The sequence below is a fragment of the Copadichromis virginalis genome, linkage group LG14 (assembly GCF_057382275.1).
Source record: "Copadichromis virginalis isolate Kocher_CV1m ecotype Utaka linkage group LG14, C_Virginalis_male_GT1.1, whole genome shotgun sequence".
Classification (NCBI taxonomy): Eukaryota; Metazoa; Chordata; class Actinopteri; order Cichliformes; family Cichlidae; genus Copadichromis; species Copadichromis virginalis.
The window spans coordinates 23,458,024-23,470,878 of record NC_140631.1 but is presented as its reverse complement, the minus strand read 5'-3'; the positions used below and the strand labels follow the sequence as shown (position 1 = coordinate 23,470,878).

At 41.1% G+C, this 12,855-nt stretch overlaps 1 protein-coding gene across 2 annotated transcripts in view; it reads right to left on the bottom strand.

The window, feature by feature from the left end:
* LOC146693971 (lissencephaly-1 homolog) overlaps positions 1-12,855 on the bottom strand; it is a 38,345-nt gene that overhangs the window by 5,353 nt on the left and 20,137 nt on the right. For both annotated transcript variants that reach the window (XM_085429997.1, XM_085429998.1), the window contains exons 3-8: positions 11,919-12,003; positions 8,039-8,113; positions 7,568-7,774; positions 2,907-3,075; positions 1,487-1,589; positions 1,119-1,347 (exon numbers count right to left, since the gene is read on the bottom strand). In XM_085429997.1, the coding sequence (XP_085286123.1) occupies positions 1,119-1,347; positions 1,487-1,589; positions 2,907-3,075; positions 7,568-7,774; positions 8,039-8,113; positions 11,919-12,003 (868 nt within the window). The remainder of the gene's footprint in view (positions 1-1,118; positions 1,348-1,486; positions 1,590-2,906; positions 3,076-7,567; positions 7,775-8,038; positions 8,114-11,918; positions 12,004-12,855) is intronic.

The following is a 12,855-nucleotide window of genomic DNA, read 5'->3' as shown; positions in this document are numbered from 1 at the left end:
ACAGTTTGTATACAATCCTGTTAACGATTAGGTTCACGTTATGATTCAACAGCTTTTAGATGCACCCGGAGCAGAAATAACTTGAAGTAATCGTTTTCTGTTTGACTTTATGAGTCTCACAAATTGCCATGGAGGAATTCTGGTCATCTCTTCTTTACAATGTTCCTTCAGTTCATTGAGGTTTGCTCACCGGTTTATGCACAGCACTTCAATCCGGTCTGGACTTTAATCATTGCAACGCCTTGATTATTTTCTTTTGCAACCATCCAACCTTGGGCCCTTTGTCCTGTTGCATGACCTGGTTTTAGCCAAGCCTTTATCTGTCATTCAGATTGCTTCACATCTGACTCTGGAATACTTTGGTATACAGAGGTCGTCTATATAACAAGTAGCTGCAAAACAACCTCAAATCACCACCCCTCCATTAATTCTAATGGAAACAGTAAGGCAGTACTGAGTTTTTCGTTTTTAAAAAAAAAAAAAAAAAAACAGTTGTACCAAACTAATGCCTCCAAATATAATACATATAGATCCCAATCCCAATATATAGATCTGACCTCAGGTTTAAAATCAGGAAAAGAGGGAAAAACATATTGAACTGCAAATTCAAGTAATATTCACACCAAACAAGAAGTGATATTGTCTCACAGTATCTATGCAAAGAGGTGAACTGAGGCAAATTTGCATTAGTGAGAGTTAAAAATACTTAAAATTCAGGAAAAAATTCACACTGGGCTTCAGACTCTCGACTACGACTGTCGACTCTGCTGGTACGACCAACGCTCAGAAATGGAGGAAAAGCTTACGGCTGCTTTTTGTGGCCGGATACAGGTGTTAGAGTCAACTTCCATTTTATGTAAAGATAGGATGAACAAAAAAAATAAAGGAAAGCAATCCATGATGAGATATCACTGTGTCTTGATTCCAGTCACCTCCCACAAATGTTTACTTCTCTCACTGGCTGCTAGAAGGAAAGATTTCTGGGTTCTCAAACAGTGACTGTACTCATACAAGGCGAAACTGCACATTTGATGAGAACAAACCAACACATACACCAAAACCTGTGTGGACCTCGAGGAGTTTGGGAGAAATGAGACGTATCCGAGCAGATCTTTTACCTCCGAGCCTGTGGCGTCGAGGATGGTGGAGTAGGCACTCTCTGGTGCCCAGGAGATGCACTCCACCACATGTTCGTGCTCCCGCAGCTCAGCCTTGCATTCTTTGGAGGCCACTACCCACACGCGGACTGTCTGGTCGTTGGAGCAGCTGGCGATCAGCGTGCCGTCCTGGTTGGGTCGTACCATACGGACCCACTCCCTGTGGCCTGTGAAGGTCTTCACGCAGTAGCTAATGGACAAAAAAAACATGAGAGCAGTTAGAAAGCTATCAGCGTGGCTGAAAATAGTTAAAACCCAACATCAAGCTTAAGTAAAAATAAATAACACACAATGGTTTAAAGAACAGCTTAAAGGTGTCTATTGCATACCCAGTTGCCACCTCCCACATTTTCATGGTTTTATCCCTGGAGGCAGAAATAATGTGATCTCCGTTGGGCATGATGGCTACAGACGAAACATTGTGGTCGTGTCCTGGAACACAGAAAAACAAACACAACAACAAAGATTCAGCAAGACCCAGAACCTCTGAAAACAGGCCCAACAGCACAAGCCCACATAACATCTAAGTCTGCTGTGAAATGTAATTTAATGATTTCAGACTGCAACACATGATCCTTTTAGTCTTTCTGCTTGCAATCTGACCACCAGAATGAAAATTTAGAAACATAAATGTATTTATTTATTTAAAAACACATGCTTAGCACCAAACAAAGCCCAAACACTGTTATAATTCACCAAAAAAAAGCTGACAAGCAAGAAAGCCAACATGCTGGAGCTTTGGCACTCATTTTTGTTAGACAGAGAATAAGAGACGCGTAATTACCTAAAGGCTGGGCCATATTTAAGCTGCTAAATAGATGAAGACAACAGTAAGCATACTCTAAAAGGCCTGTGTGTGTGTGTGTACGTGTGTGTGTGTACTTGCACATGCCACCAGGCTACAATAATGGGTGGCAACTACACAGAAAAGTGCTATCTAGCGCTGAAGAGGGTAATTAAGCTGCTGTCCAAATCGGCACTAATCTACTTCACCAGTTGGCCTCTCTCTCCCCCTCTCTTTGTGCGTGTGTGTTTCCACCAAGATATTTAAAATTTAAAATCGGAGGAGTGGATTAAAAAGGAGGAAAGGTTGAGTGAATTAAAAGAGGACAGAGATGGTAGTAAAAAAGAAGGAGGGGGAAAATGGTGGCTAACAGAAGTAAACAGCAGGCTCAGATTAATAAAGCCATTTCCGTTGGTGAGTTCTGTGCAGCGAACCCAGCTCGTCTGTTTATAGATGTGTGCTAGCAGCTCACTCTCATTTACATCAAAAAGAAGACCGGCAACCGGTGAAATCTGTTGCTCACTTGCACAAAAACGCAGGATTTGCAACTCCAGCATAAATTTAAGAATGCTTGAGTGGGTTTAGTCTGCTCACCAGGAAGGGCTTACACCCCCATCAAAAATAAATATTCTTTTATGTCTACTTCACAGACAGCCATCAGTGGCCACTTCAGATTCAAGGTTTGAAGATGAAAAGCATTGGTAAGGTGGTCCATTAACGAGCAGGGCCAGAGGACACATTTAAAATTATTTTTTAGGTTAAGAAGAGCTGAATCCAGAGCTAACTGTACTCCCGGCTTGGGTTGGTGCCAGTTGATGCACATCAAATGTGATAACAAGCAGCACGTGTAGCACCTGAGCACTGGAACCACACGGTGCGGAAACCATAACAAAGGGGATATAAAACGGCAGCAGCTGTGATTAAGGTCCACTAGAGAAAAGAAACCGACAGCTTCATCTTCTTACCACGCATGGTCCTGATGCACTCAAAGCCTTGGAAGTCCCACAGCTTGATGGTCATGTCTGCGGAGCAGGACGCGAGCAGTTTGCCTGTGTGGTCAAAGGAGATGTCCTGCACTGAATCTGTGTGGCCCTTCAGCGTGCGTTCAAAGTCTCCTGTTTCATAGTCCCACACCTGATGGACAAAGCAAATCACTTTGTCAACATTAAGTTTGTATACCGCTGATACACTTCATTTCATCACACACCCAAACGTTGCATCGTCTGTAGCTCTGTGTTGTTGAAATTACAGTTACAACAATAAGACGCACTGATGGCAGAAGTCAAAGGAAGCACATACTGAATGCATTTTAGAGCTTGTGGCACCTTAGAGCTGCTCATCAGGGTCACAGTTTGGCCAGAAAAAAGCTAACACGTTACTGTGCCGAGTCTGAGTGTTGCAGACGGAGCACAGTATAGAAAAGTCTACTTTTCTAGCCTGAAAGCTGCTGCGTCTCTAGCTTTAAAGCAGACAGACGGTTTGTCACGAAGGGATAAACCCTTCTTGGTTCCTCTCCTGGGGTGGGGGAATTTTGGGGCAGACGGTGATGGGAGACCCCTACCATCACCTCCCCCATCCTCGTAGTTTCCTTTGCCCTCTTCCCATGAGGAAGCTACAGATGGCTGGGGGAGGTTGTCCTGGATGAATTCAGTGGTTCTCTCTCCCTCTTTTGTTGGATGTACACATTTCACACTCACACATATAACAGTACTCAGGAGCAGAGGCTAAAGCACAGCTATCCATTAACCTGTAACTCTACACTGAAAGACCGATGATTCAGACTGGCACTGATTAATAGCCTCCATTCTTTCAGTGAAAATATCGTAGATTTTTTTTAAATATCAAAGGCCGCTAATAATGTGAAGACTCTGTCCATGTGCTATTTGTGAGGAAAGCAATGAGAAAGCTCACACTTCAGTTGTTTAAATTACCCTGACATCCTGGTGGTGTACCTGAGCACACACAGAAGCATGATTTGCACGCTGTACACACATGAAAGGGTGTTATAGTTGCAAATTAAGAGAGATTTCTTACGAGCACAGCAGAAAAGGTGTCAGAGAACGTTCTGAGACGTTCCTCAGAGTGCTGTTTTTTATTTTTTTATTTTTTATTTTTTATTTAAACCACCGTGATCATATTCAGGTGTAAAAACCCTTTTAAAAATTTTGAGTAGATTTAGTCGTTTTACAGCCCTCAGTTAACTCCTATTTTCATGTATTTTTTCCCAAACACATAATATTTTCATGTTATGGGTTTGGTTTCTTTGTTGTTTTTTTTTATTTAATTTTTTACAATTTTTGCCATGCAGAGATGTTACTTAAAATAAAGGGCAAACAGGATTTGAAACAGAAAAAAAAACAAAAACAGCTTACATCCCATGAAAAGATACAAGTACAGGGGGTTTCTAACAATGTACAACCCAAGTCAAAACTCTGATTCCTGGCTGGTTAGAGCCTACCAATAACATTTCCTGAGGTGGTCTTATGATCTGTCACAACGGCTGCAGATATTGGATTATAAAAGTACCTACACAGTGAAAAGTTACCTCCGGTCAGAACTTCCTGCATATAAAACATTTTGAGGCCCACCAAAGAAGTTTTTGCCTCTCACCAAACATGTGATGGAATTATTTAACCTTTTTTCCCCTCTATTCCCCTCCGGTATAATGGAATTAAATTTAATCAAGACGTGAGAGGTAAGGAAACACAGCTCTAAAGGGCTTAATGTGTGTGTGCAGTCTGACCTCCAAAAGCCCTCCCACCATTTACTGGCCCATAGCCAGCTTTTGTTATTGTACCATTAGCTTGGTAGTTTATGGTACAAAGTTTCAACTTGCCAGTAACATCAAGCAAAGTTACTGTTAATAACTTCAATAAATGGCATTAGAAAACATTTTAAAAACAGTCTCATTAAGAAACACTGATTTACTTAATTGCATTTATTCAAGCTTTGAATAAATTTTTACCTACTATACATTTTGTCATCATCCATTTTATTTTACTGAGTGTTCAGTGCTGCTTTGGGGATTAATAAACTAAAATATCATTTAAAAAATAAACTACAAAAGCAGAAAGATATTGAGCAGTCAGCACAAATGAAAATGAAGCTGCTTACTCCAACGATGAGCAGGCTAGTCAGCATTTTAAACATCAGTCAGTACCAGCTCTGTTTGCCCATTGAGCTGTTATAGTACAGTACAGAGCTGGAGAGGTATTTGCTGGTGCATGAAGATCACAAACCACACAAGGTAACATATGCATTTGAAATCAAGGCTGCATGTTAAAATACTACGAGGTTAGGAATACCTGCTTTTATCAAAATGATGGTTAGTACATCAAGAGCAAAATTCTGATGAAGCTGGTTTCCTCTATAAATGAAAAGGTTTCTTAATCAGTTGCTATAGAGGAAGTTAACTTCTTCGAGTAGCAGCAAACAGAAATGTGACTACAGTTAATGACCACAAAAAGGTTTACTGCTTTCTTTGTGGAGATTAAACAAATAAGACAAGGTGTTAATTAGTGAGCTTTTGAGGTGCTGTGAGGCAGATTAATCTCAGGAGAGAGCGCTACCCCACACTCCACCCCACCTCACCCAGGGTCCTCATGCGAAACCAAGCTAACATCTACTGCCTCCCACATGTTAACAGACGGCCTGATTATGAGGTCAGGCAGCTGACAAGATTCTCAGTCTGGCCTTTTCTAAGTAAAGGGGTCCGTTCCTTGTTAAAAAAAAAAAAAAATAAATTAAACACAATGGGTTTAGGAGATGAAAAGTAGGACAAATGGGGGATTCAAAGCAGGGTGCAGAGAGTGGAGGTGACAGGGAAAAGATTCGCCTGAAATCAGGGCTCAGTTTTAAGATTTGGGCCTGGGGCCTCCCTGCTCCTGAGGGAGGGACAGCTGATGGCATGGAGTCATGGTGGGGCAGCTAATGGTTTAAGTGGAAGATGAATGCGCCAGGATGCTGAGAGGAGGGGGTGCAGTGGGGGGAGCGAGTTGGAGGGCGGGGCTGGAAAAGGAAGAAGATGCCAAAACGGAGTGAGAGAGAATTCCCTGCTGCGTGGGTGTAGCCAAGGAGGAGATGTACAAATGTCTGTTATTGTCTTATGAATAAAATATACAGATAACAAACAGCTCAGCGGAGTATTGGCATTGTTCAGTGAAGCAGTGGAGAAACGCAGCTGCAAAAATAGCCCAGAGACAGAACACAGAGTTTATATAAAGGAATCCACGAATAAATACAAGACACAGAGACAGATACTCGTATAATCCAGAGTATATCTAGCAAGGAGAGTCAAAGCAGTAAAGGGAAAGCTAAGGGAAGCATCATCCAAAGAAGAGAACAAAAGGTGTTTGAGTTAAAAATGCCACCAAGCAGGCTTTAAATTAAAAGACAAAAAAAAAAGAAGATAATTTTTAAATCTCTAATCAGGAGGAGGTTACTGCTGTAATACTCTAAAGTCAGGGTAGATTATACCACCAAGTCCAAGAATGCAGATTCTGTTCATGTGTATTTTGATCACTGGGCCAAATTACTTCTTCAGTCTCCATAAAAGCTTTTTTTTTTTAATGTTTTGACAATGAAAAAATGTAAAAAGGCCACTCAATACATGAATGCCTCTTTTCACTGCCTACAATGCAAACATATCTTGTGAAAGGAAAATGCCATGTTTAAAAAAATAATTTGTTTTTGGACACCAAAACCGTTGAAATGAAAGAATTGAACCCATCCTCTACACTTTAAAGACAGCTTACATTAAGCACAAAGTGAAAGAGCAAAACTGGACCGATAAAACAAGGTTATAAAGCAATTTTTAAACACTGATTTATGCTGCATGCATCTTTACCTCTGATATGAGGAAGCTCCCAAATCAGACACACAAACCACTCATGGAGTCATTTTTTGGGTCTTTGAAGCCATGATATACATGCAATATTGCATTTGAACATTTCTCACAAGCGTAAATGCCTGTTTTAGTCCAAACATCATGAATTAAAACATTAGCATACTCAAATATTACCCATGCAGAGCGACAGCTGTGCCATCTGTGCATGCTGGGAATAGAAGGCATCAAACACTGAATAACTGGATTTGTAGAAATTCTTCTAAAAGATGTGACACTAAACAAAATGCACATTTTCTCAACAAAGTGCACATCCACTGCTGGGATACCCATACCAGTCTACTTAACACAACTGTCTTTATTACTCTCCTTTTAAACTAAATAATTAACAGAGCTTAAAAATCCAGCTCCACTAACACAGTTTGAGACCATTTCTTAAACTTTGATTAGTACGATGCTTGAATTTAGAGACAAATATACTGAAGACAAAACTGTCAGTGTTTTTATCCCTGGAAAGCTTAAATGTTCTGAACTCATCATAAGACTCACTGGGGCCACCATCAGCAGCTATGCTGAGCAGAACAACAAACATCAGTAGATCAGGGTTATTGGATCATGTGCAAAGGGAGAGCACAGTCCTGCAGGGCTCCATTAAAAACTTCAAAAGTTATTTAGACTGTTATGTGCAACCTGAGCCCCGAGACAAATTTGTCAGTGAAATCACCTACTGCAGATTTTATCTGGAAACTCTTGGCTCTTCGACTTGAAACCAGCAGGACTGACCTTTATTGTTGCGTCCTCAGAGGCTGACACCATGACGCTGAAGACGGGGTGGAAAATTACACGGGTGACCGGACTGCGGTGGCCACTCAGCGCATACTTTTCTGGTGGGCGTGGGATCCACTCTTTGGGGTCACGCTTCTGAGTAACGGGCCCACCCAGAGTGAGCTCATCTTTAGCTTCGTTTAGTTTGGATTCAAGCTCCATCACCTAGCCAGAGAGCACAGGGACAAAAGCTGGTGAAGCATATTGAAATGTGCATTTAGGAGATACGGGAGAAGGATCATGGATTCACGAGACTATTGTTTGTGTTTAAGTTAGTATTTTACATCAACAGTGGTGTCATTGCTTTGTTTGACAGACTTCATTTCAGTGTTAACAACTGCTTGAGCACCAATATCACGAACCTTTCACAAGACTACAATCCCCACAAGCTTTCTTTGAGGAGGGAAAAAAAAAAAAAACCTCACAAACCTTCTTTTGTAATCTGATGACTGAGGTCCATTTTTTTTCCAAAAGGCCAGCGTACTTCTTATCCAGTTCTTCATTCTGGGGAGAAAAGTGTGAGGGGGGTATCAGAAAAACTGGCAAAGAAAGTCAAAATCGTGGGCTTAGCATAATCGGTGAGGAGCATGTTGTGTGTGTGCGCGTGTCAAGGGTGGGTAGGGGCATAGTGAGATCTGGCTATAGTTAGAAAAAAGAAAAAACAAAACAAACAACAACAAAAAAAACCCAAAAAGGTGTGTGTGTGGGGGGGATTATTTACACACCCTTCACAGGCCAAAACCAACTGCAGGACACTGCCAACCTACTGTATGACAAACACACACACACGCGCGCGCACGCACACACACACGCGCGCGCACGCACACACACACGCGCGCACACACACACACACACACGCGCGCACACACACACACACCAAGTCCAAATCCTCCTCACACAAGCTAATCTCCTGCAGACAAGAAAGGCTTACAGCCTCACACCCGGTCCTGGAAGCAGTGGTAGAAGTTAACTTGTGGCAGACTGAAGCCTGATTCCACCTGCAGGCTTATTCCTCGAATTGGACTCTACCTTTTACGTAACTGGCTTCATGGCACAAACAGGCAACGGAGGAAACAAAACACTGTAGTGTCGCTACATATGCACCAAAGGTTAAATACCATATATGTAGAGGTTGACAGTCTCACAGAGCATGTCTTTAAAAATCTTTATTAGAAAGGCCAGCAGTGGTATGACTGAAATAGGCGGCTTGTGGCAGAGATGAGGTGCAGACCAACCAGGGATTTATTCACCACACACAACAAAATAAATTATGTTGGCCCAGTGGTGGCACGTGGTTCCAGCAGCACTCTTTGATGCTAATTACCAGCGTTTTATAGACTGCTACCAATTAACCCACAAGCCTTACCATTTTATAGGATTACATACAGCAATAAACAAACTTATCACAGCTTACCTAATAGCCTTATGAATTTTCTACAAATGACATCAAGTAAATGTTAAAAATACTATTTTCTGCAATAATTTTGTTTGAAAACATCAAACAATAAAACATGACACACCCCTTTGAGTGTATTCTCTTATACACATAGTGTCAAAGTTAGCTCTGTGCAAATACATCCTGTTTATCAAAGTAACGATGCATAGGGTCATTAAATGCCTTTAAAAAAATAATAACAATAAAAAAAAAAAAAAAATCACTCTCTCATGACCTTCAGTTACACTAGTCAAAGAAAATCAACAAATCTTTGCGATAAAAACTGAAATCGAGTAATATTTGACATAAACTAAGGATTAACTTAGAACTAAAAATAAGTGTGGACAAAGCTTCAAGTTACTGCAATACAACTAAAAATTTAACTCTTAAAATGAATGAAAATAACAGTGAAACAAAAACAAACAACAAGCAAACAGCATGCTTTAGTGCACGTTTAGAGAGACTGGGATGTCTGTGAGACATGAAGTGTTGTGTTTGTATTATTAATGTAAGAAGTTAGAAACAAGTATCATATCCGTGGAGAAAAACCCCCCAAACAAAACAAAACACCACCCGCATTCTAAAAATAAGAAAAACCCCAAACTAACAAAAAAACCACACAAAACTAAACTGAAACAGGCAAACTTACTCTAGAAACTAAAGGGGGGAAAAACTAATCAAAATGCATAACCATAATAATAACCAAGCAGAGCATTTTATCTTTTTTTCTGAAATATTATTTAAAGTGTATTTAAGTATATGCTAAAGTAAATCTGAAGTGTTGCTTTGTGTTGCCTCGCTCTATAAACAATGCAACAGTTTTGGAGGACTCTATGCACATCCATGCCTTTAGGGCGCAAGTACCAAAGCATCAAAAACCCACACTGACAGACAGCCACGGGTGTCAGTGAGGGAGAAAATTAGCAGTGCGCTCCAATTTCACAGCCCCCTACTCAGCCGTGTCTGTTTCCAGACATCCTGGAGGTGTGGAGAGCTGCAGGTGATGTCGAAGCCTATATTTAACACGTTTCAGTGGCAAGAGGTGATTCCTCAGGGCTACAGGAGGTGTTAACAAGAAAGAGAGACAAAGACATGTACGGAGCCCTGTGAAGAAATCGAGCAGATCTATCTCAGATGGACTGAGTGGGGGAACCCAGTTTGGACAAGTCTGCAATCATCTAATCTGCCATCTGCCTGGACAACACACACACGCGCGCGCGCGCGCGCACGCACACACACACACACACACACACACACACACACACACACACACTGAGTGCCAGACTTCACTTCTGCCTACCAGCCAATTGGCAGTGGCTAATAAAAAGGCGTGCACATGTTTATCTGTGCATGCAGGTATGTATACTTTCCTTCAAAAAGGCAAGAAAATACTGGAGCATGACCTACATTAATTATTCCTACCAGTGCACTCAGTCTGTCATGACATTAACTTTAAACTGCTTCTCAAACATCCACAAAGAGCCACACCGAGGAACACTTAATTCACCAATAAGAACAAAACCCAACCACACTTTAAACGCATTAAAAGAAAAAAGGTAACATACTTAACAGTCCTAAAAAAAACAATAAAATGTTGTTGTTTTTTTTAAATGCTTCATCTGTTTAGCCGAGTCCCGTCAAGGTGTGTGTGGCCGATACCCAAAAGGCTGCACCAATCCCTCTGTGCCATTCATCCATTATTCACCCTGCTTCCAAAGGCCTGTCACGTGGAGATCAAGTGGGAGAATGACAGATGAAGACACAGAAGAGAGGGGAGTGTGGTGTCATGTGAAGGCAATGGAAAAGAAAAGGTGCCACAAGGCAGAAGAGCAAGAGTGAGATGAGAAACGCTCTCAGGTGAAGAGAGCTTTAAACAAATAAGCAATAACATGGCAAACACTACACAATAAGCTCTAAAGGGCACATATTTTATTTTAGGCTCCTTACTACACTCCGTATTATGTGGAAAAAAAGATGAATGAGTTTTAAATGACAACTAACACAGGTGACTGACTGGTGTTTATTGATTTAACCTACAATAAAATGACAATTACTCAAAGTCATACTTTTCTTGTGGTTCATGTTGCTAATTTTAAGTTACTGAACACCCCAGACTGAAGATGCTTGACCTTTTCAACACGCACCCCTAAATCCAGCCAAGCAGTGAAGTCCCACCTCTTCCACTGTGAGTGCTGGATTCACATTTCTTAATTACATTAGATGTTTGGTATTTTTGTCCCAATGCATACATTATAAATAAATAAAACAACATTACAATTCACACCTGTCTAAAACAATGTCAACATAAACTGAACTTTATGTCTGGTTTGTTTTATGCATTGCTCCTAATGCTATAGCTACACCAGAAAATTCACACTAAGCAAGAAGAGGAAAGGCACATCGAGGAAAAGAACATGACCCAGATGTTGTTTTTAGGGGCTGACACAAAAGAAAAAAAATGTAAGTGTAAGTGCGGCACCACTAACTCTCCACATTCCATGAGTGTCCAAAACACTCAATATAAGCAACATAAAAATAAGACTTCAGGGCCCAACATTTGTGATAGGTGTGCCTAATAAAATGGTGACAGAAGGAATTAATACATTCATATTTCATCAGAAAGGAGAACTATTAATGTTTTTTTTCAAAGTATATATGTTAATATATATTAATTTAAATAAAAAAGGCTTGCAGCACAAGCCACACCAATCAGACAGAGCATCCTGACCAGGAGCAGGTGCTCCAGGTCACACTCCTGAACATACTGACAAAAATGTTCATGATGGGAAATAAAGTGGAAATCAACACCTACTGTTTGTTTAAATTGGTCTGATTGGCTGTGTGGATGTATGTGTCTGTCCTTAATCTACTCACATTATCCAATTCCGCCTCCTTCTTGAAGGTGGAGTATGCTTCTTCATATCCATTGGAACGTAGATAATCGGCTATGGCTCGATTTCTGGAAAACAGACAAAGAGGAACCATAATTAGTCGTTCCTGATTAGCAGACAAGATAGTAGTTAAGCTGCCACCAGAAACGACGATGCAAGTAATGAAGCTGCATTCAACAGGGTGAAACAAAGACAGAAAAATCATCAGGTTCAGGAAACGTGCCAGACAAAGACACTTTATATGCTTTTCACACTCCCAGACTGTTATCATACTATATAATAATAAAAATGCTTACTTAACACTACCAATAGAAAAATACACACTCTCCTCACTCACTCTTACACTCACACACGCACACCCACCCCTCTCCACCCATCTGACAAAAATTGAGAACATATCTGTCTGGCTTCTATAATGAGCTCTTGTTGCTGTGGGCAAATAATGGGAATGGACGACTCCCCCGTCGTGTACATATAGGGAAAATGAAAGCCAGTGTACATCCCACCATCACCTACTTGCACAGAGAAGGAAAACAGAGAGAAATCATGGAGGTGGGAAGGAATAACCCCTGTGACCTCTACGAGCTTCTGGCTGTTGTTATTTTAAAAACAGTCGATCTCCTGAGTTTAAGAACCAAATCTGCAGATGTTCAAAGACACCAGATCTTTTGAGCAAGACGGCACAAAAGGTGGTGTGAGGATGGTGACAGCAGTGCACAACAGTCCTACTATTTCAAATATGTGAAGAGAGATAGCTAGATAGGAAAGACAATAGAGTAGTGAGGCAGAGCAGGGACAGAGGAAGCTACCTTCATTCTTCCTGTTTTTGTCTTCTAGGGAAACCCAAAGACCCCTGTGGGGCACACGGCAAACGTACACATGCACACACGCACGCACGTCTGGTTCATGACTGCAGCCTC